This window comes from Salmo salar, chromosome 15, assembly GCF_965601325.2.
Source record: "Salmo salar chromosome 15, fSalSal1, whole genome shotgun sequence".
Lineage (NCBI taxonomy): Eukaryota > Metazoa > Chordata > Actinopteri > Salmoniformes > Salmonidae > Salmo > Salmo salar.
The window spans coordinates 64,624,994-64,646,082 of NC_138305.1; the positions used below are offsets into that span (position 1 = coordinate 64,624,994).

The window sequence follows — 21,089 nt, forward strand, 5'->3', positions numbered from 1 at the left end:
GCTCTTTTTCAAAGCGATTTCAGTTGTCAGTGTGCTACGTTGTGAAAATAAGAAGATATCATTCTTAATTCATGGCATGGTTTCTTTTTATCTAAATGTTGAATAGACATAGAGAAATTCATTCATGGAAGAAAGGGGAATAGCCTATACTATTCTGGAGTCATAAAAACAAATCAATTAATTTTATTTGGCGGCGCACAATTCGGCTCTCAGAACAATTCTATGCGGGTGGGTCGGGTTGCGGAGAATAATCTGCCCTGTTGTCCAGTATCGGGTGGGGCTCGGAATTGATGTGGTAGGCACTGGGCGGGTGCGGCTTAAAAACACTGACCTGTGCAGGACTCTACCCTGGAGGGTGCATGTTCAAATTGATAGCTAGCTATGTTTGCTATTCGCTCGTATCTGATATCTTAGCACCATGTTTATCTAGCCTGCTAGCTAGCATAGTAGCTAATATAGCTAGCTAGTTAACACCACAGATAAAAGGATTAGTTATTGTAATCTTTGCTAACAGGTCACATAGATATCTGTTTAGCTAGCTTGCTTATTGCATGCATGTCTGGGCACATTGGCACAAGCCTTATTATTGGTGAATTAGCTAAGCAAATATTTTCAACAGGAGTTCAATTTTGGTCGCTGTGTCAATTAATCCATTTCTCAATACTGCACCTTTCTGTTGGAGAATTTGCTAGCTTGCTGCTTCTGATTTTCCCAGCTAGACATTCCTCAGCATTGTGCAGTGCTCGTGGCTCAGGCGGTGAGTGGCGGCTGGCATAGCAGCTATGTAGCGGGACTATCGGCAAAACCCATAGAGAAGGGCCGATAGACTAGAAAAAGCCAATATTGGCCCGATATATCAGCTAGGCCGATTTATGGGTCATTCTCTAGTTTAGGATATACTGTAGGCCTACCAATTTGGCTACTTAACCTACCAAATCTGGATACTGTTTCTTCAACCTAATATAAGTGTTAGAACGATATGGGTTGTAACAAGACCCTTGTATCATGTTAGGATAAACCATTTCCTATGAGTGTGTGCGGGCCTACATTTATCTTGACCTTGATCAACCACCTTGTTAAGCTTTTATTTTGATATGCACATACTGTTGTCAATATCAGCCAACCCTGATAATTGAGCATCCGAGAAGTGCATACACTTTTCAAGTGCATTTCAGTTTACCATGTTCAGGCATTCAGGACTATCTCAAGCCATTGCATTTATAATTTACATTTACATTTACGTCATTTAGCAGACGCTCTTATCCAGAGCGACTTACAAATTGGTGCATTCACCTTATGATATCCAGTGGAACAACCACTTTACAATAGTATATATTTTGGGGGGGGGGGAGGGAAGGGGGGGAGGGTTAGAAGGATTACTTAATCCTATCCCAGGTATTCCTTAAAGAGGTGGGGTTTCAGGTGTCTCCGGAAGGTGGTGATTGACTCCGCTGTCCTGGCGTCGTGAGGGAGCTTGTTCCACCATTGGGGTGCCAGAGCAGCGAACAGTTTTCACTGGGCTGAGCGGGAACTGTGCTTCCGCAGAGGTAGGGAGGCCAGCAGGCCAGAGGTGGATGAACGCAGTGCCCTTCTTTGGGTGTAGGGACTGATCAGAGCCTGAAGGTACGGAGGAGCCGTTCCCCTCACAGCTCCGTAGGCTAGCACCATGGTCTTGTAGCAGATGTGAGCTTCAACTGGAAGCCAGTGGAGTGTGCGGAGGAGCGGGTTGACATGAGAGAACTTGGGAAGGTTGAACACCAGACGGGCTGCGGCGTTCTGGATGAGTTGTAGGGGTTTAATGGCACAGGCAGGGAGCCCCGCCAACAGCGAGTTGCAGTAATCCAGACGGGAGATGACAAGTGCCTGGATTAGGACCTGCGCCGCTTCCTGTGTGAGGCAGGGTTGTACTCTGCGAATGTTGTAGAGCATGAACCTACAGGATCGGGTCACCGCCTTGATGTTAGCGGAGAACGACAGGGTGTTGTCCAGGGTCACGCCAAGGCTCTTAGCACTCTGGGAGGAGGACACAATGGAGTTGTCAACCGTGATGGCGAGATCATGGAACGGGCAGTCCTTCCCCGGGAGGAAGAGCAGCTCCGTCTTGCCGAGGTTCAGCTTGAGGTGGTGATCCGTTATCCACACTGATATGTCTGCCAGACATGCAGAGATGTGATTCGCCACCTGGTTATCAGAAGGGGGAAAGGAGAAGATTAATTGTGTGTCGTCTGCGTAGCAATGATAGGAGAGACCATGTGAGGATATGACAGAGCCAAGTGACTTGGTGTATAGCGAGAATAGGAGAGGGCCTAGAACAGAGCCCTGGGGGACACCAGTGGTGAGAGCACGTGGTGCGGAGACGGATTCTCACCACGCAACCTGGTAGGAGCGACCTGTCAGGTAGGACGCAATCCAAGAGTGAGCCGCGCCGGAGATGCCCAACTGGGAGAGGGTGGAGAGGAGGATCTGATGGTTCACAGTATCAAAGGCAGCAGATAGGTCTAGAAGGATGAGAGCAGAGGAGAGAGAGTTAGCTTTAGCAGTGCGGAGAGCCTCCGTGACACAGAGAAGAGCAGTCTCAGTTGAATGACCAGTCTTGAAACCTGACTGATTTGGATCAAGAAGGTCATTCTGAGAGAGATAGCAAGAGAGCTGACCAAGGACGGCACGCTCAAGAGTTTTGGAGAGAAAAGAAAGAAGGGATACTGGTCTGTAGTTGACATCGGAGGGATCGAGTGTAGGTTTTTTGAGAAGGGGTGCAACTCTCGCTCTCTTGAAGACAGAAGGGACATAGCCAGCGGTCAAGGATGAGTTGATGAGCGAGGTGAGGTAAGGGAGAAGGTCTCCGGAAATGGTCTGGAGAAGAGAGGAGGGGATAGGGTCAAGCGGGCAGGTTGTTGGGCGGCCGGCCGTCACAAGTCGCAAGATTTCATCTGGAGAGAGAGGGGAGAAAGAGGTCAAAGCATAGGGTAGGGCAATGTGAGCAGGACCAGCGGTGTCGTTTGACTTAACAAACGAGGATCGGATGTCGTCAACCTTCTTTTCAAAATGGTTGACAAAGTCATCCGCAGAGAGGGAGGGGGGGCGGGGGGAGGAGGATTCAGGAGGGAGGAGAAGGTGGCAAAGAGCTTCCTAGGGTTAGAGGCAGATGCTTGGAATTTAGAGTGGTAGAAAGTGGCTTTAGCAGCAGAAACAGAGGAAGAAAATGTGGAGAGGAGGGAGTGAAAAGATGCCAGGTCCGCAGGGAGGCTAGTTTTCCTCCATTTCCGCTCGGCTGCCCGGAGCCCTGTTCTGTGAGCTCGCAATGAGTCGTCAAGCCACGGAGCAGGAGGGGAGGACCGAGCCGGCCGGGAGGATAGGGGACATAGAGAGTCAAAGGATGCAGAAAGGGAGGAGAGGAGGGATGAGGAGGCAGAATCAGGAGATTGGTTGGAGAAGGATTGAGCAGAGGGAAGAGATGATAGGATGGAAGAGGAGAGAGTAGCAGGAGAGAGAGAGAGAGCGAAGGTTGCGACGGCGCAGTACCATCTGAGTAGGGGCAGAATGAGTAGCGTTGGAGGAGAGCGAGAGGGAAAAGGATACAAGGTAGTGGTCAGAGACTTGGAGGGGAGTTGCAGTGAGATTAGTAGAAGAACAGCATCTAGTAAAGATGAGGTCAAGCGTATTGCCTGCCTTGTGAGTAGGGGGGGACGATGAGAGGGTGAGGTCAAAAGAGGAGAGGAGTGGAAAGAAGGAGGCAGAGAGAAATGAGTCAAAGGTAGACGTAGGGAGGTTAAAGTCACCCAGAATTGTGAGGGGTGAGCCATCCTCAGGAAAGGAACTTATCAAGGCGTCAAGCTCATTGATGAACTCTCCAAGGGAACCTGGAGGGCGATAAATGATAAGGATGTTAAGCTTGAATGGGCTAGTGACTGTGACAGCATGGAATTCAAAGGAGGAGATAGACAGATGGGTCAGGAGAGAAAGAGAGAATGTCCACTTGGGAGAGATGAGGATTCCAGTGCCACCACCCCGCTGACCAGATGCTCTCGGGGTATGCGAGAACACGTGGTCAGATGAGGAGAGAGCAGTAGGAGTAGCAGTGTTTTCTGTGGTAATCCATGTTTCCGTCAGCGCCAAGAAGTCGAGGGACTGGAGGGTAGCATAGGCTGAGATGAACTCTGCCTTGTTGGCCGCAGACCGGCAGTTCCAGAGGCTGCCGGAGACCTGGAATTCCACGTGGGTCGTGCGCACTGGGACCACCAGGTTAGAGTGGCAGCGGCCATGCGGTGTGAAGCGTTTGTGTGGCCTGTGCAGAGAGGAGAGAACAGGGATAGACAGACACATAGTTGACAGGCTACAGGAGAGGCTACGCTAATGCAAAGGAGATTGGAATGAAAATTAACTAAACAACTGGGGAAGCGAGAGAGCAGGGCCTCCCTCCTAACCATTCACTGAAACACTCAAATATAACTTTTCCAACTTCCACTTTAGAAATTATAATTGATGTAAACTACAGTGGTTCAGTTTTTCCAGGAATAGGCTCAAAATTAGTTTATTCAGCTAGATAACTTGGTACAGTATTCTTCCGTGAAACCCACCCAGTGCACCGTGTCCTATGACGCCGTAGCTAACTAGCATGCTAGCATCCAATAACACAGTTAGCACCAATACTTGGTTACAACAAACTAACAATGGATCATTCGTGTCCGTGTCTAGTTCCTTTCATAACGCAGAAGTAATTAAACGTTGGTTAGCCAACACAAAGACAGTCCTGCTAGCTACACAAGTGGACTACACAACTCGAAAGTTCAGAAAGTGAGTTGGACTGTATAGTTGGACTGTATAGTATGTCTCGTTTACATTTTTTTCATCTTTCATGAACCAGTGTGAACTCCGACGCCACCTCAGGGAAGGAGATGAGCGATGGTAACGAGGGGACGCATGGATCAGGGAAGGGCGAGGGGAAGGTCCGGAAACACCACCGCCGCTCCACGCGCACCCGCTCACGCCAGGACAAGATCAACAAGCCCAAACTCAGCATGCTCAATGTGAGTACCGCACATCCATTTATAGTAGTGTTAGTAGATCAATCGGCACACATTCATGTCTCTGACACCTGTTCCTCTCTGGTTTCTCCCTGGACAGGTGTATTATACAGGGGATAAGATGGTGGAGTGTCAGCTGGAGACACACAACCACAAGATGGTTACCTTCAAGTTCGACCTGGACGGAGACGCACCTGAGGAGATAGCCACTTACATGGTATGGTTAGAGTACAGTCGTGGCCAAAAGTTTTGAGAATGACACAAATATTAATTTTCACAAAGTTTGCTGCTTCAGTGTCTTTAGATATTTATGTCAGATGTTACTATGGAATACTGAAGTAGAATTACAAGCATTTCATAAGTGTCAAAGGCTTTTATTGACAATTACATGAAGCTGATGCAGAGTCAATATTTGCAGTGTTGACCCTTCTTTTTCAAGACCTCTGCAATCTGCCCTGGCATGCTGTCAATTAACTTCTGGGCCACATCCTGACTGATGGCAGCCCATTCTTGCATAATCAATGCTTGGAGTTTGTCAGAATTTCTGGGTTTTTGTTTGTCCACCCGCCTCTTGAGAATTGACCACAAGTTCTCAATGGGATTAAGGTCTGGGTTTCCTGGCCATGGACCCAAAATATCAATGTTTTGTTCCCCGAGCCACTTAGTTATCACTTTTTCCTTATGGCAAGGTGCTCCATCATGCTGGAAAAGGCATTGTTCGTCACCAAACTGTTCCTGGATGGTTGGGAGAAGTTGCTCTCTTTATTCATGGCTGTGTTCTTAGGCAAAATTGTGAGTGAGCCCACTCCCTTGGCTGAGAAGCAACCCCACACATGAATGGTCTCAGGATGCTTTACTGTTGGCATGACACAGGACTGATGGTAGGGCTCACCTTGGCTTCTCCGGACAAGCTTTTTTCCAGATGCCGCAAACAATCGGAAAGGGGATTCATCAGAGAAAATGGCTTTACCCCAGTCCTCAGCAGTCCAATCCCTGTACCTTTTTCAGAATATCAGTCTGTCCTTGATGTTTTTCCTGGAGAGTAGTGGCTTCTTTGCTGCCCTTTTTTGACACCAGGCCATCCTCCAAAAGTCTTCGCCTCACTGCCTGCTGCCATTCCTGAGCAAACTCTGTACTGGTGGTGCCCCGATCCCGCTGCTGAATCAACTTTAGGAGACGGTCCTGGCGCTTGCTGGACTTTCTTGGGCGCCCTGAAGCCTTCTTCACAACAATTGAACCGCTCTCCTTGAAGTTCTTGATGATCCGATAAATGGTTGATTTAGGTGCAATCTTACTGGCAGCAATATCCTTGCCTGTGAAGCCCTTTTTGTGCAAAGCAATGATGACAGCACGCATTTCCTTGCAGGTAAACATGGTTGACAGCAAATTGCCATCATACAAACTGAGGCAGCAAACTTTGAAAATGAATATTTGTGTCATTCTCAAAACTTTTGGCCACGACTGTAGACCCTACTCTAGCACAGAAGCAAGCTGCAGTTTCCATGCCACTAATGGGAGGGGTGGGGGACGTTTTTCTTCTCTTCACACACCTCCAAAGACTTGTGAAAACCTCCACAACCAACGGAACCCCCCCACACAAACTTTGGAAATCTTGAATATCTGTCACAATCTAAACACCTACACAGATGCCCACTTAGCAACAAACACCCCAGAAAACCTCTGTTACCCCTTTCCACCTGCCTCCTAAATTCGGTGTGTGTGCTCTCTATGCCTGCTAGCTCTAAGTGAGGGAGATGCTCTTTGATGTTCCAGGGTACTGAAACTCTGTGTAATGCTGTTCTTCACTGCACTGCAGCAAAAACTCTCCCCTCTCTCAATACAAACCCCAGCCCTGTTCATTTTGGACCGGTATGCTTTTTTGTACGTGGATTACACATTTTTTGTTTCATTCCCCCAAAATCTAAATATCTTTCCAAAACTGGTGCCTCTTGCCGTGCTTTGGATAGGCAGGTTTCAAACACTTTCACATACTTTCACATAGCCCAGTTTTATTTATTATATATTTTACCCCCTTTTTTCTCCCCAATTTCGATCTTGTCTCATCGCTGCAACTCCCCAACAGGCTCGGGAGGCGAAGGTCGAGTCATGCGTCCTACGACAGATGACCAGCCAAACCGCGCTTCTTAACGCCCGCCCGCTTACCCCGGAAGCCAGCGTTCACCTGACAAACGAGGTCAGCCTACAGGCGCCCGGCCCGCCACAAGGAGTCGCTAGAACGCAATGAGCCAAGTAAAGCCCCCCAGACAATCCCTTCCCTAACCCGCTGGACCAATTGTGCGCAGCCCTTTGGGACTCCCGATCACGGGCAGTTGTGATACAGCTCGGGAACGAACCAGGGTCTGTAGTGACGCCTCTAGCACTGCGATGCAGTGCCTTAGACTGCTGCGCCAAGGCCTAGCCCAATTTTTACCGAAGGACAGTCCAGACGGGACTGTTTTATTATACATTTTTCAGGGGATTTGACATTGATGGATGTTGTCTATTTTTGTCTTTTAGGTGGAGAATGACTTCATCCTGCTCCTGGAGAAGGAGATGTTTATAGAGCAGTTAAAGGATATTGTGGACAAGGCTGAGGACATGCTGAGTGAGGACACGGAGGGGGAAAGGATCTCTGACCACGTGGGCAGTCCCCAGCAGAGCCACGGAGCAGTCATACTGGGGGGAGAGGTGAGGGGGGATGAAGGGATTTTGAAGTAACAGAGTTATGGGGGAGAGGTGCAGGTGGCCAGTCTCAGATGCATCGTCCAACACTCAAGATTACTTAGTGAACAGGGCAGCCAACAAACCACTGCCAAGATAGAAACGTTGTTGCTGATGGGACACTTTTGGCTAACCTAATTTGTCAGCCGGGGCCAACACAGTGACATTGTTGAGAGAACCCTTTCAAGCTTCATTGTCTCCAAGTTATACTCTTGAGTGCCAGCCATTTATAACGATTCTCTCCCTTTTTAGGGTTCAAAGACGGCTACACCTAATTCACCACAACTTGTGTACCAGCAGAACGGTAGGGCTTCGCTACCTCCTGGCGTGAAGGTGAAGGCTTTTGCTCTAGCCCAGCTGTAACATCGATACAGAAAATTAACTAATCATGGTCTTCAAATGAGTTTTAATGATGCATGTAACAGATAAGTTGTAACAAATGGTCTTGCAGGACCCCTAATATACTATCTTATCTCCAACCCACTACAGATACATTACATAGTACATTACAGCCTCTCTGTGACTCTGGTGAACCTCAGACACAGCAAATTTCCTGCCTCAGTAGATTTGTATGCTCTGGGAGGTTATTGTGGTCAGGAGTGATGGAGAGGAGGATTAGAGGATGACTGGGTTATATCTCTCTCTAGCTCTCAATTGCTCTTTCCTTTTACATCTCTGTCCTATCGTCCCTCAGTCCTATCTTTTGCGTCTCCTCCAATCAATCTCTCTATCCCCCATTCTCTTCCTCTAAACATAATTTGATAGTTGATATGAATTTGTGAGCATCTCTATCTGTAGATCATCTGCATTTGAGTGCATATGTCTTTCTCTATAGAGCTATCTTACTGTTGCTACTAGATCTGTATCTATGAGTGTGTTTCTTTGTCTGTGTCCTTGGCAGTCCTCCACACTGGAAAGCGCTGGTTCATCATCTGCCCCGTGGCCGAGACGCCCACGCCAGACAGAGAGAGGACTTCATCAGACACCTCTACAACCAAGGGTGCGCACACACACCCATCCATACACACACGTACACACAATCAAACGTACGTACACACACACGCACGTATGTACGAGTATGATCACACACACAGCAGAGTGGGTGAATAAAGCTGTGTATGAGTGTCTGTGTGTCTGAGCTAATGTGTGTGTTGTATGTGTGCGTAAGGGTCAGTTATGTAATGCAAGTGCTGCAGTGGCTGTGGTGAAAGGTAGGCTTTGCACTCCAACTGACAGAGCTCTGATTGGGGAAGACAAGTGATGATGCAATACCATCACACACCAACAGGACATCCATCTCCTTGACTCCACTCTTTTATTTAATCTCTCTTTAACTCCTTCTCTTCTCACCTCTCTCCCCTACAGAGACTCCTGTCACATCATTGTCTAGGTCCAGTTGCAGTACTACTCCGCCAGTGTCTGCCCCAACTCCTGTTCTTGCCCTGACCACCACATCCCCTACTCCAGGCCCCTCTGCACCTCAAAGCTCTGCCCAGTCTCAGGACACCAACGTGGGCAAGGCCAGAGTTCAGCAGCCCCAGGCCTCTGGAACCAAACCCTCCACCACCAGTGCTACGACTGCTTCCATGGGCCGCCACGACTCTCTTTCAGGCAGCGAACCCTGCATCTCCATGGTAACAGACATCCCATGCTGCCCCATCGTCCCACCTGTGTCCCTGGATGTGAATGGGGTGGGACATAAAGGGGTGAGTGGCACTTCCTCATGTCTACCCAATCAGGAGACCAGCCTGTCAGGAGACCCGCCCCCTCCGCTGGCCTCCCACCAGCCAGTGGTCCTGCAGCAGCCCTATGCCATGCCAAGCATGGTGGGTGGAGGAGGTGGAGCCACAACACCATCACAGCCCCAGAGTCCCGCCCACCAGGCTTCCCAGCAGCAGGATGGACCTGGGGGGTCTGGGAGTGGAGGTGGTTGCGGCCTGGGGGAGTCTGATGGAGAGGGCCCACCCAGGGTGGAGTTTGTGGACCGTACCATCAAGACTCTGGATGAGAAGCTGAGGAACCTGCTGTACCAGGAGTACGCCCAATCTGCTCCCTCCAGCACCGCCTCAGACCTCCAGGGCTCCAACACAGAGGGGGTCAGCTCTCCCCCTGTCTCTGACTGCCAGACCACCTCTGGGGGGGGGCTCCCCAGGAAGGGAGAGGTCCTGGTAAGGATGCACTGTGTGTCTGTGTCTCTGTGTCCGCCAGATATTTGGATTGGGGCAGCAGCAGCGTTTTATCTGATGGAGGGGTGTGTGTTTGTGTGAATCCTTGCTGTAATATTGATTCAGCCATTGAATGTAATCACTGGCCTTTAGTGTGACTGATACTGCATTTAGCAGAGGAAGTAGAGGTCAGGGCTGCTGGCCAGATAGTCCATTATACTCTGCACCCCTGGCAGTTTGATCTCTGATGCGGGTTGAGTGGTGTGTGTGTGTGGGCGCCGATATGTTTAGACAAAGCAGGCGTCATAGAAGGATAATGGCTAGACTGATTCACAACCTGTAACACTGATGTACCATTTGACTGAATTTAATGTTGTAGTTTTTTTTCTTTCAATATTTATTTCTCGTTTTCAGCCTCAGATTCCTGAGCGTACTGATAGTTTGGGTACACTGAGTGACACTGCAGGTAAATTACATCACAAACACAATTTTATATGCTTTATTATGTATTGTGGAGTATTCATTTGTACTATTTAGGATAAACCCCCAAAGAGATTCCCACTTTTTAAATGTTGACCTTGAATTGTAATTTGTTAAGGATTGTTGAACAGGAGAGACTTTGTGGGCAGTTCCAGTTCCTATGGCTCCAAGAGCCGCTTTCAGGTAACCATCTACTTTAATCCCTCTCACTTAAACAAAGACAAACATTCTGAAATACGACAAACTCTCTTGAATAAACTACATTTGACTGTGATTAAATTAAACACATTTTATGTAACCGTTTGTCCTCAAGATTTAGATCTATTAAACAATTAAATCAGTTAATTGAGAATTATTCAGTTTTACTCCCTAGTTTTTTTGGAGTTTATTCGGATTCTATTTGATCACTATGTCCTTCTCCAGATCATCCCCACTCCTCCGGACGTCATCCGTCGTTTAGAGAAGGGCAGAAGTTGCAGCTCCCCGGCTCCCTCTAGTGGTTCGGGGGGCTCTCGCGCCGCAGCCGAGGGGGGCGGCCCACGAGACCAGGGGTGTATGGTCGTGGGTAGGTTCTCAGTGATGACCACTGAAGAGGGTGCGGAAAACGCCCCCAAACCCCCCTGTAGTAACCGCTACTCAGCCCCCCCAGACTTGTACCAGGACACCACCGCCTCTAGCCCCAACGCCACCCCCAGGCTGCTCCCACGTGCCCACACTGCTGACGCTGCCACAAACCACTCCTTTCACTTCGACTCTGACTCGGGGGAGGAGGACACCAGTAGTTTAGCCCCTCCCCTTGCCTACCACAAGCCTCCGGCTCATGCCCTCCCGGAACACAGCGGAAGTGACCTCATGAAGAGGGCGGTGGCCTTCCTGCGCCGCACTGGCCGCAGCAGTGTGCAAAGCTCTGATTCGCCGAGCCGGCAATCCGTGGTAGCGAATGGCCATGCCATCTCGCCGCCTGGACCCGGCCATGTATCATACGTCAGCAGTGACAATGACTCTGAGTTTGAGGATGCGGACATGAGGAAGGAGCTGCAGAGGCTGAGGGAGAAGTATGTGCACACACACACATATGCATTCATAGTCATACACACTCACAAAGGGTCAAAGTCAACCCATTGATATATAGCAAACTATCAACCATTGTAACCTTCATAGCCCTGGATAGGTTTGTAGCCCATACACTGCAGAGTGGTTTAACTGCTAGTTAGTGAACTTTTACAATTGTACGAGACAATATAAATGACAGTTCCTGTCCCAGTTAAAGAGAGAAATAGAATACATTGTAGTATGCAGATTTTCCCTTTCTCAATCTCTCTCTTTTTTTCTCCTCAGACACATGAAGGAGATCTCTGAGCTGCAGGCGTTCCAGAGGAGTGAGATAGAGCGTCTGTATAAAGAGCTGGGGAAAGCCGTGCCGCCTGGTGTAGGCCTGTTGCACGCTGCTCCCCCTAGTGGCCGCAGACGCAAGGTCAGCAAACACAAGCTGAAGGCAGGCAAGCTGCTCAACCCCATGGTGCAGCAGCTGAAAAACAACCTGAATATCACCACCACCGGTGAGAGGAAATGTGTCAGAGTGGTGAGAAGAGGGTAGAGGGGTGTGTGGTGGACAGAGTGAAAGGTGGGGTGAGGAGGAAAAGAGTGACATGTCTCTGTGAGAGAGGGGGAGGGAATGGAAGAGAGAAAGGTGTTTGTGAGCAGTCCTGAGAAAGGGGAATTGAGTGAGGAAGATTGAGAGGATTGGAAATGTGGTAATAACAAGAAATTAATCACCAATTCACCCTAAAGCTGTTTCTGTGGCTTATCCAGTATTTCCCTCTGAAGGTGAGAGCGCACCGAGCTCGTCTGGCTCTCCAGCTAAGAGCTCCATTGTGTCTGACGGCTCGGCCCGCTCCAGTGGCAGCAGTACCAGTGGCACTCGGCCCAGCAAGGCCCCAGAGCCTGTCCAGACCCAGCAGCCCTGCTCTCTCAAGGGCTCGTTCTCTTCTGACAACATCTACGGTGGGGGCATGGCCACACACGTAGGCCCAGGGCAAGGTACCTGCACACACATGCATGCATACAGGACAAGTTATACACACACTGTGGCATACCACACACACTACACTTCCACAGTGAGGAGTACCACACACATTTGGTGCTTAGTAAGATTCAAACACACACATAGGATTCACGCAGTATACCAAATGCAAATACACCCAAACACGTGTCACTCACTGAGATGTGGACACGTATTCAAACACCCATTTGTACTGGGGAACAACCAACAGCTCAGCTTAATCTGCTGTAGAATTCTAAACTCTCTAATATTCTAAGTTGTGTCTAAACCGGAGGTCTCATTAGTCTCATAAGGGGACGTGGAAACTGCCACATTGAAAAAAAGTCATGATTGGCAGTCTTTCGAAAGCAATTTTGTTTAGGCGAACGTATACAAAGGGGTGCCCCTCATCACACATTTCTCTTCCAAAATACCGCCACGATACTGCATGACTTCTGAGGTGTCAATGGAAGCTGTCTTCAAGCACTGGTCACAGATCAGTTTAACAGTCCTCATGGTGAAGGTCAGGATGAATTTGGGAAAGTAACCTGATCTTAGACCAGTGCATAGTGATAACTTGTCCATTTAGTGAATGTGAGGGCTGTCTCCTGGTGCTGGTTTAGCCCATGTGACTGTACCCTATACTGGTGCTGCGGCTGTTATTGGTGGGGGTTTCTCATCCCAAGTCTCTGTGCACTTTTACAGAAGTGTTTCTCTCTTTGTTTCTTCTCTTCTTCCCTCTTATATTCATTTTTACAGGCTGGACGGTATACCACCAAACGTCAGAGAGAGTGACCTATAAATCTAGTAGCAAACCGCGTGCTAGATTCCTCAGTGGACCCGTGTCTCTGTCCATCTGTTTGTATTTGTTATTTTCTACTTTTCTCACTCATCTCATCCCTCTCTCTTCTCTTTATTTCACTTCTATCTCTTCCATCGACCAGACTGTTTCTTTGTGTTTTAGATAGTGGTCCTCCCCTCCTCCCCCTCCGTGTCCCCCAACACAAGCATATGTCAGCTATTATGTATGTCCACATAGCTTTCTCCCCCTCAGCCCTAAGTTGTTCTGGGTTTAGACATCCCTCCATGCAAACGCTTTGTGCACTGCTTCTGGCTTTAAACAGACTCCAAAAGCATAGTGTATGTCATAAAGCTCGTCTTCTCCAAAGATTGGCTATGCTAAACCCGAAACCTGAGCGAGTGTGTGTGTCCGCCAAAGCTTTTGTATCCTGTGTGTTTTAATTTACTCACTTCCTTAATTGTGAGGCGCATCAGCTCAAGTCTACAACCCCTCTGTATACCAAGACTAAAGCCAGCTCTCCCCTGATAGACCAGCCAGGTTCCATTGAGGCTTGCTGTGGTAGAGGAGGTCCCTCTTTCTCGGTCTCATGTTTGGACTGGGAGGACATGCATGGTGCAGACAGGCAGAGGGCAGGGCACTGTTGGAGACTGGCTCCTGCAAAAAGGCTGTATCATCAATACTATCTACTTCTGTCTCCTTCTTCTCCTGCATGTCTTGATAAGCGCTGACTCTGATGTGCTCAGGCTATAGTATCTCTGTGCTCTTCAGTTCAGATTTTTGGGGTTCCTTTGTTATGTTTCACAGGCATTCTTGTACTTACTGGTAGTTGAACTGTTCTATGTTTAGAAATGAGCTTCAGGGATCTCGTTACTCTACTACTTACAGCATTGATCCTTCACTAATTTGTGTCTCGACTCATTTAAAATGATTATATGCAAACAGTATAGTTTTACTTTCAACACTGCCATTGTACAGTTGGGTTATCCATTGAAACGTTTAACATACCATGTACAAACTGAAGTAAAAGGAGCCTGAAATATTGACTGTATTACTGAAACAATGACTTATTCCAAGTAGGTTTTTAAAGGAAAGTTCTAGACATGAAAATAGGACATGACAGTGTTACTAGGACCATATTATAGGAAGGTCTGAGTGACCTATGAGAGTGTTGACATTCCCCACCTTACCAGTCTTCACCAAACCCCCTGTACTGTACTGTGTACCAGCATACCCAGGGCCTAGGCTTCTCTTTATTTTCTAGGCCTAATACATTTTCTTTTGTTTTGGAGTGACAGCACAATTTAAGAGAGTCTTTCCCCCACTCCCATTACTTCTCACTGATTTTAAACCCCCTTCTCCTCCTTTCCTTTTTTCCTCTTGTCTCTCTCCCTAACTGATTTGATAGCTGTGTGTGGCTTTTCAGCAGCTTGTCCACAGACCAGCAGTGTGTCCCGGCCTAACTGTTTCTGTCTCTGCTGTTTTACCTTCTTATAGGGTCCACACTGAAACGACTATGTCTTGGCAAAGAGCGCAGTAGTAGTAACTATCTCATTTACTTTCTTCTTTCTCTGTCTACTTCGCTCTCTTTTTCTCTCTGTTGGCATGAGCAGCCTTGGTTTATATTCACGTGTTGAGTTTGGCAGTCTGAAAAAAACATGCCAGGTGTTGTTGGAAAGGTGTTGTTTTGGGCACTGTTGCACGAGGAGTGTCACTTTCATGAATTTATTTGATTTAGTTTTTTTTGGTAGTGCATGGCGGTGTTTGTCCTAAATGTCTGAGTGCTGAATAATGTGACGTGTGGTTGTTTGTATCAGCATTAATGGTTTCTGTTTGTCTTACTGTGGTCTTACTGTGGTGGAAGGGGGTTGGTTGGGTGGATTGTTGGGATTCAACCATGCTGTAATCCTTTGGCTGCTAGGTTTGAGAACCTACACATTTGCTGACCAGTTAAATGAGATCACATGTCAAATCCACATTTTTTTTCAGCTGATCTTTTTCCACAAAACAATTACCACTCAAAGTGACATTTTAAGGTCCACTTTTAGTTGACCTGTTTGATATTTTAATGAATATGCAGGCTCTATAGAGGCTGATGGTGGTTAAAGTGCCATAGATAACTGTAAAAGGCCTAACCGCAGCCAATCGATTCCATCGGACGGGTCTAACTGGACAGAGTTTACAAATCTTTCTGTGTTCTAGGGTCTTCTCATGGCGCCAGTGCAACTCAGACGGCATCCAATCAGCAACAGCCACCAGCTGTCCCCAATCCTTTGCCATCTCCTCAACCAATGACGGTGCTAGCTCAGGCCCAAACAAACAACAGCAACAACAAGAAGCCAGGTACTTTCACGGACGACCTGCACAAGCTGGTAGATGATTGGACGAAGGAGACGCTGGCGGCCACACAGCCACGGCCCTCTCTGAACCAGATCAAACAGCAGAGACGCATGCAGGACCTGGAGGGTCAAGCCATGCAGGAGGTAACTGGCACTGATAAACACATCAAAAGTCTAAAGAAGACTATCACCAGTGTGAAACACTTTTGGGAGCTGCATCCCTTCTCGCTCTCTTTTACCTGATCATGTGAAAAACAGTTGACAGAAGTCCATGTACACAATGTTAAACATCCCCTCTGGTTCTTCCAGGTGAGATGTCCCATCCCTCCAAACAAGTTCCAGCTGTCATTGTCGTGCCCGTTGACAGCTGCTTTAGGCCCAGCCATGCCCACTGCCCTGAGCTCCAACCCCTCTGCCATGCTCCAGCCCGGGTACATGGTACCAGCAGGCCCCTACGGAGGGGTGGTGCCCGGCCCCCTATACCCCCAGCAGTGGTCTGGTATGCCCAGCCCTGTGGGGATGATGGGGGCAGCGGGAGGGATGCCCTACCCCACCATGGCCAACCCAGGGGTGCAGGCCTACCCCCTGACCCTGCACAGCCCTAAGAACGTCCCCAACACCAGGACTACCTAACGTGACAACTAGCACCTCCCTGCACCCACTAAACCCCCATCTTACCCCATCACCCATGATGCTCAACACAGACTGCCCCCAGATGTTCCCCTCTATCCCAGCACACTCACATCAGGACTGCCTGACTAAAAGGTTAGCAACACAGGATTAGTTAAAACCTAACTCCACTCTGTCCCCCCTGGTTCTCACTCCAGGGTTACAATTGTAACGAAATCAAACTCTTAAAAACTTTAGAGTGATGGGCTGAAAAATAGAGTAAAGTAGGGCCCACACAATTAAATGCTCCAACAAATGGCTTATGGGTCATTCCACGTCATAGCACAAGAAAGATGATTTCGACACCCACCATCTGATTGTGCTGAAATATTTTCTGTAGTTAGAAACCGATAATATTAGCATTCCTGAAAATGTTTGTTGAGATATAATTTGATATCTGAGAAATTAAACTAATTGCACAAAAATGAGCTATTTTAATTTATATGATACATATAATCTTCAATAAAAATATAGTACCTAACATCCGATTTGGACCATAATTCTTCATGACAATTAGTAAGACGTGGTATCCAATAAAATGATCAAAAGCCATCCACGGACCCATGTGAATCTGGTGACAGTTTTTTTCCCCTTTTCACACCCCTTTTCACAGAAATTAGCCCTTTGAAGTCTCTTGCATTATTTGAATTTTATATTCCTCTTTTTTTCCATTTAACCTTAACTTAACGAGGCAAGTCAGTTAAGAACAAATTCTTATTTACAATGACGGCCTACTGGGGAACAGTGGGTTAACTGCCTTGTTCAGGGGCAGACCGACAGATTTTTACCTTGTCAGCTCGGGGATCCTTTCGGTTACTGGCCCAACGCTATAACCACTAGGTTACCTGCCGCCCCATTTACCATCGATTTAGTGTGAAAGTACCCTGTTTTGCCCACTACATGACACTGTTTCTGCTACTGCCACACCCTTTAATCAATTTTGCTGGTCTCAATTTTGCTGGTCTCTCTAGTACAATCTTCTGTCATGTGCGAAACCAAGCAAGAAAGGCGTTGCACACTGTGGTGTGTGTGTGTACATGCGCATGTGTGTAAGTGTGTGGTCATGTTGGTTTTTTATACTATTATAAATAGTATTCTCTACATTTTAATCTAGCACAAATGGAAAAAATATTCACCCATTTGTTCAGCTTTGTTTTTTTTCCCTCCCCGAATCATCATTCTGTTATTCTTTATACATTAGAGGGAATCTTCTTAAATGTGAATAAATAAATTGTAACCCCGGAATAGATCAGGTGTAACCCACACTCAAACACACTCAAATGCTTACACACACACATAGTGTTTTGCAATGGTATGGTGTTGGGTTGTAATGGTTAATGTCACTTATCACACTACATATAGAGATGTTTTCTAATATTATTTTTTAACATACAACTGCAATGGTTTAAAATGGTATTTTATTAGGATTGTCACATTTGCATCACCAGCCAATTTCTCAAGTTTTGGGCTTGTAGGAAAAGTCTTCATATTGCACCATAAGGAGAGCCCTCTCAGGGAGCTTGTTGGACCATTTGTTGGACTATTCAAGAAGAGTTAGGTTGAAGCATTAGGTTTCTAAGAGAAGGACAAACTGAATTGCTTTCATGGAGGACTGGCTTGAAGGATGACCACACAATCTATTTTCATCATGAGTAAAAGCTATTGGTGTTCTACCCAAAGTTGCAAAAGAAAATGTTGTGATCCATTTAATAAACACGAGAAACCAGCAAAATTGATAAAAAAAAGGGTATGGCAGTAGCAGGAACAGCGGCATCTAGTGGGCAAATGCTGGTACTTTCACACTAATTTGTGGTAAGTAATGCAGGCTACTTCAATGGCTAATTTCTCTGAACAGATTCACAAGGAATACATTACATGGGATGAAGAAGCAATAATCCAAGCCGCAGCTCCATACTACTTGTCAGACATAGAGAACTGATACTTTATACTTGTTGTTGGGGTGAGATTGGTGTGGGGGGGTCTTGTGGGTGACTTTAGACCATGTTATTGGATTCCTCGTCTTACTCAATGATAGGTAGAAGTTTGGTCCAAATCGGATGTTGGGTACTATATGTATTGAATATTATGTGAATCCTATCAATTAAAAGGGCTAATTTGGGTGCATTCAATTAGCTTAATTTCTCAGAGATCATTTTTATTAACAAAATAGTGTTGTGGGTATGCTAATATTATCTGTTTCTAACTACAGAAACTATTTCAGAACAATCTGGGATGGTGGGTGTCATGGCTTGCTGAAATGACATGGAACGACTCTTATGTGCTGGAGCATCTGAGTACTGGTCCCTACTTGACTGTACTTCTCACCCCCTCCAGTGTTTCTATATGCAGGATAATCCTGCTCCACTCTTCTCAGATTGTGGTTTGATGCTTTATTAAAGAGCAACGCACGTGTAAATAGCCTGTGAGCTTGTAAATATCCAGTGTGCGTGTCAATATACTTTATACAGCACCGGTAGTTTTCCTGTGTGTACAGTATAAATGTTCTGTGTGTGTCTGAGTACCTACTGCTTTTAGCTTTGGTCTTGTCTAAACTCACAGCCATACTTTATAATATCAGTGGTCACAAATGTGATGTTTTCACCAAATCCGTCATAAACGATAAGTAGTCATGTTTTCACATTGATTTTTATCGTTTACTAATGTTTTGTCAACATTAAAGCACTACATTAGAAATCAAAATACAATGGTTTGACATGATGGGGCAGGAGACCTGTATTTAAGGTGAAGTTCTCTGGAGGAGTGTAGTGCCTTGAACATTGATTTTTCTGTCCGCATCCAAGAGATTTTATTTCAGGATGGCTTTGTCTTTTTTTTCTTGGTTTACATTTGAATGCCCTTGAAGCACTGCACTATTAACACAGTATATGCTTTAATTTAAGTAATAAAATCATCTTTTTAATCTTTGTTTACTCCCCCACCCCTGTGACATTTAGAACACCATAGAGGTGAGATGTACAGTTGCCCAGTTTGAACAGACAGTTGATGTACAATTTTTAAAAGTCAAAACCCACTCATTGGGCAGTGGGTAGTGTCCTAGGCATAGTTAGAATTCTTAGAATGAACATACCTATTCAAGTAAGCGTTCCCCAGTGGGTGGACCAATTGAATTCTCATTCTATATTTCTAGAATGAGGGGAACCCGTAGTGTCCAGCTCAGAATGTAGCAGAGAGACAGGTTTGCTGAGCAAGACTTAAAGTGCAATTTCACCTATCCACCTAGCTTTCGTAGCGGCCTTCCCACAAGCCTTACCCAGGAACCTGCAACAGGAGCTAGTTTCTTTTGTTGCCGTTTAGTTGAACATAAGTTACAAATCACATTGAAAACAATAACAGCAGTTACAACTGCTAAATATTTTCTGTTGGGGCAAGAACATGGTTCTCCTTTTATTAGGCACATTATGTTATTTTTTTAGTGCAGTCACCAGTTATTATTTACTTGTCTAAAGTATTGCCATTGTTTTATGTTTCTAAGCTTGATTTTGATGCTGCTAGTGTGTCTGAGGTGGATCCACTAAGTATGAAAGGGGAGTTGATGTGTTTTATCTGGACACATGATGATACAGTGGAGTCCCTCCAGTAATAAAAACCTTTGTCAGAGGGTGAGTTGTTTTCTCAATGAGATTATGTTCATGTGAAGCAGTGTTATTATATTGCCTTGTTGAAATTAATAAATGATGTATCATTTCCTAGGTGGTTATTGATGATAGCCTTGCTTTTCAGTGTTGTTTTGAGTGTTTGATTTCTCTGTTCAGAATGAAGCATGCAAACTCCAGATGGATACTTGATTTGCACAACATGACCTGTGCTCTAACTATAACCCATAATATCAGTTCCAACACACCTATACATAATGAGGTTAACCTCCCCCACCCTATATCCTCCTGACCACTGAAGAGCATGTGTGTTATTTTCCATACAGCCGAGATTAACATTACTATACCGCCATTTAGAAATGTCACAGCCACCACACCAGTGAAAGGTTGCAGCACCCCAGTCCTGCCAAGATGTGAATTGTACAGTTTTCCTGTCATTAATATTCATATATTTTGTTTAACTGTTTTGGGATTTCACGTCGGTGTATATTATTCCATCAATTCGGTTTGAATTGGACTTTTTATAGGATATAATGCAGAGTTGTCTGCTTTGGTGAAATACTTGCAGTAGTAAGAGATTTCTGTTCTCTGTTACTCGTATCTGACATTACTGCTACACCTCCCTGTCTGTTACACTTAGTGAGCAGATTTGGAAATAACTCTGTTCGAATATTCACTGGGAGGCAACATTCAGATCCATAGAAACTGATCGTATAGAGCAGATGTGGTTCTCTGTGAGGAATAGAGAATAATGCCTGTTCTGATCATTGCATTTCTATCAGTTCTGAGTAACATTGCCTCATTGAATATGCCTGTAATAGTGGAAGGCTTGCACTAAAGCTCTGTGTCGGATTGCTTCTGCCTGCTGTGTATCACTAGGTTACCTTACCAACCCAGTCAGCGCACTCATCACAGACTGTACATGTTTAAAGAGAAATAAACATTATTTTGTGCTTGATGTTGATGTCTCCTTTGTTCCTCAAGAATCTAGATCTATTTAATATCTCTCATGCTATTTTTTTGTAAAGATTAAAGAATGAACCCATTTTTCTGTACAGATGTGATCAATTATTGGGTTCCCTCCTTAACCTCCATTAACACTTTATTGGGGAAAGTGCACTATATTATGCACATTGCTTTTTTCCCCAGGTTTGTCCAACTGACACAACCATTTCTCTCTGCATTGTGGAAACCGTTCCACTTCAAATCCTTCACCAATGACTTCAATTCATGATGA

The 21,089-nt window shown here is 46.1% G+C and overlaps 1 protein-coding gene across 6 annotated transcripts in view; it reads left to right on the forward strand.

Annotated features, from left to right (window-relative positions):
* LOC106571792 (serine/threonine-protein kinase WNK2) overlaps positions 1–20,810 on the forward strand; it is a 139,951-nt gene extending 119,141 nt beyond the window's left edge. For 3 of the 6 annotated variants that reach the window (XM_082961952.1, XM_082961956.1, XM_082961957.1), the window contains 15 exons: positions 4,865–5,027; positions 5,125–5,241; positions 7,542–7,712; positions 7,998–8,049; positions 8,647–8,745; positions 9,111–9,913; positions 10,325–10,376; positions 10,509–10,573; positions 10,814–11,445; positions 11,729–11,949; positions 12,203–12,430; positions 13,191–13,289; positions 14,728–14,772; positions 15,433–15,713; positions 15,879–20,810. In XM_082961952.1, the coding sequence (XP_082818078.1) occupies positions 4,865–5,027; positions 5,125–5,241; positions 7,542–7,712; positions 7,998–8,049; positions 8,647–8,745; positions 9,111–9,913; positions 10,325–10,376; positions 10,509–10,573; positions 10,814–11,445; positions 11,729–11,949; positions 12,203–12,430; positions 13,191–13,289; positions 14,728–14,772; positions 15,433–15,713; positions 15,879–16,202 (3,352 nt within the window). In that variant the 3' untranslated portion in view covers positions 16,203–20,810. The remainder of the gene's footprint in view (positions 1–4,864; positions 5,028–5,124; positions 5,242–7,541; positions 7,713–7,997; positions 8,050–8,646; positions 8,746–9,110; positions 9,914–10,324; positions 10,377–10,508; positions 10,574–10,813; positions 11,446–11,728; positions 11,950–12,202; positions 12,431–13,190; positions 13,290–14,727; positions 14,773–15,432; positions 15,714–15,878) is intronic. The other 3 variants (XM_082961953.1, XM_082961954.1, XM_082961955.1) reach the window with 3 other exon arrangements.
* Positions 20,811–21,089: the final 279 nt, after the last annotated feature.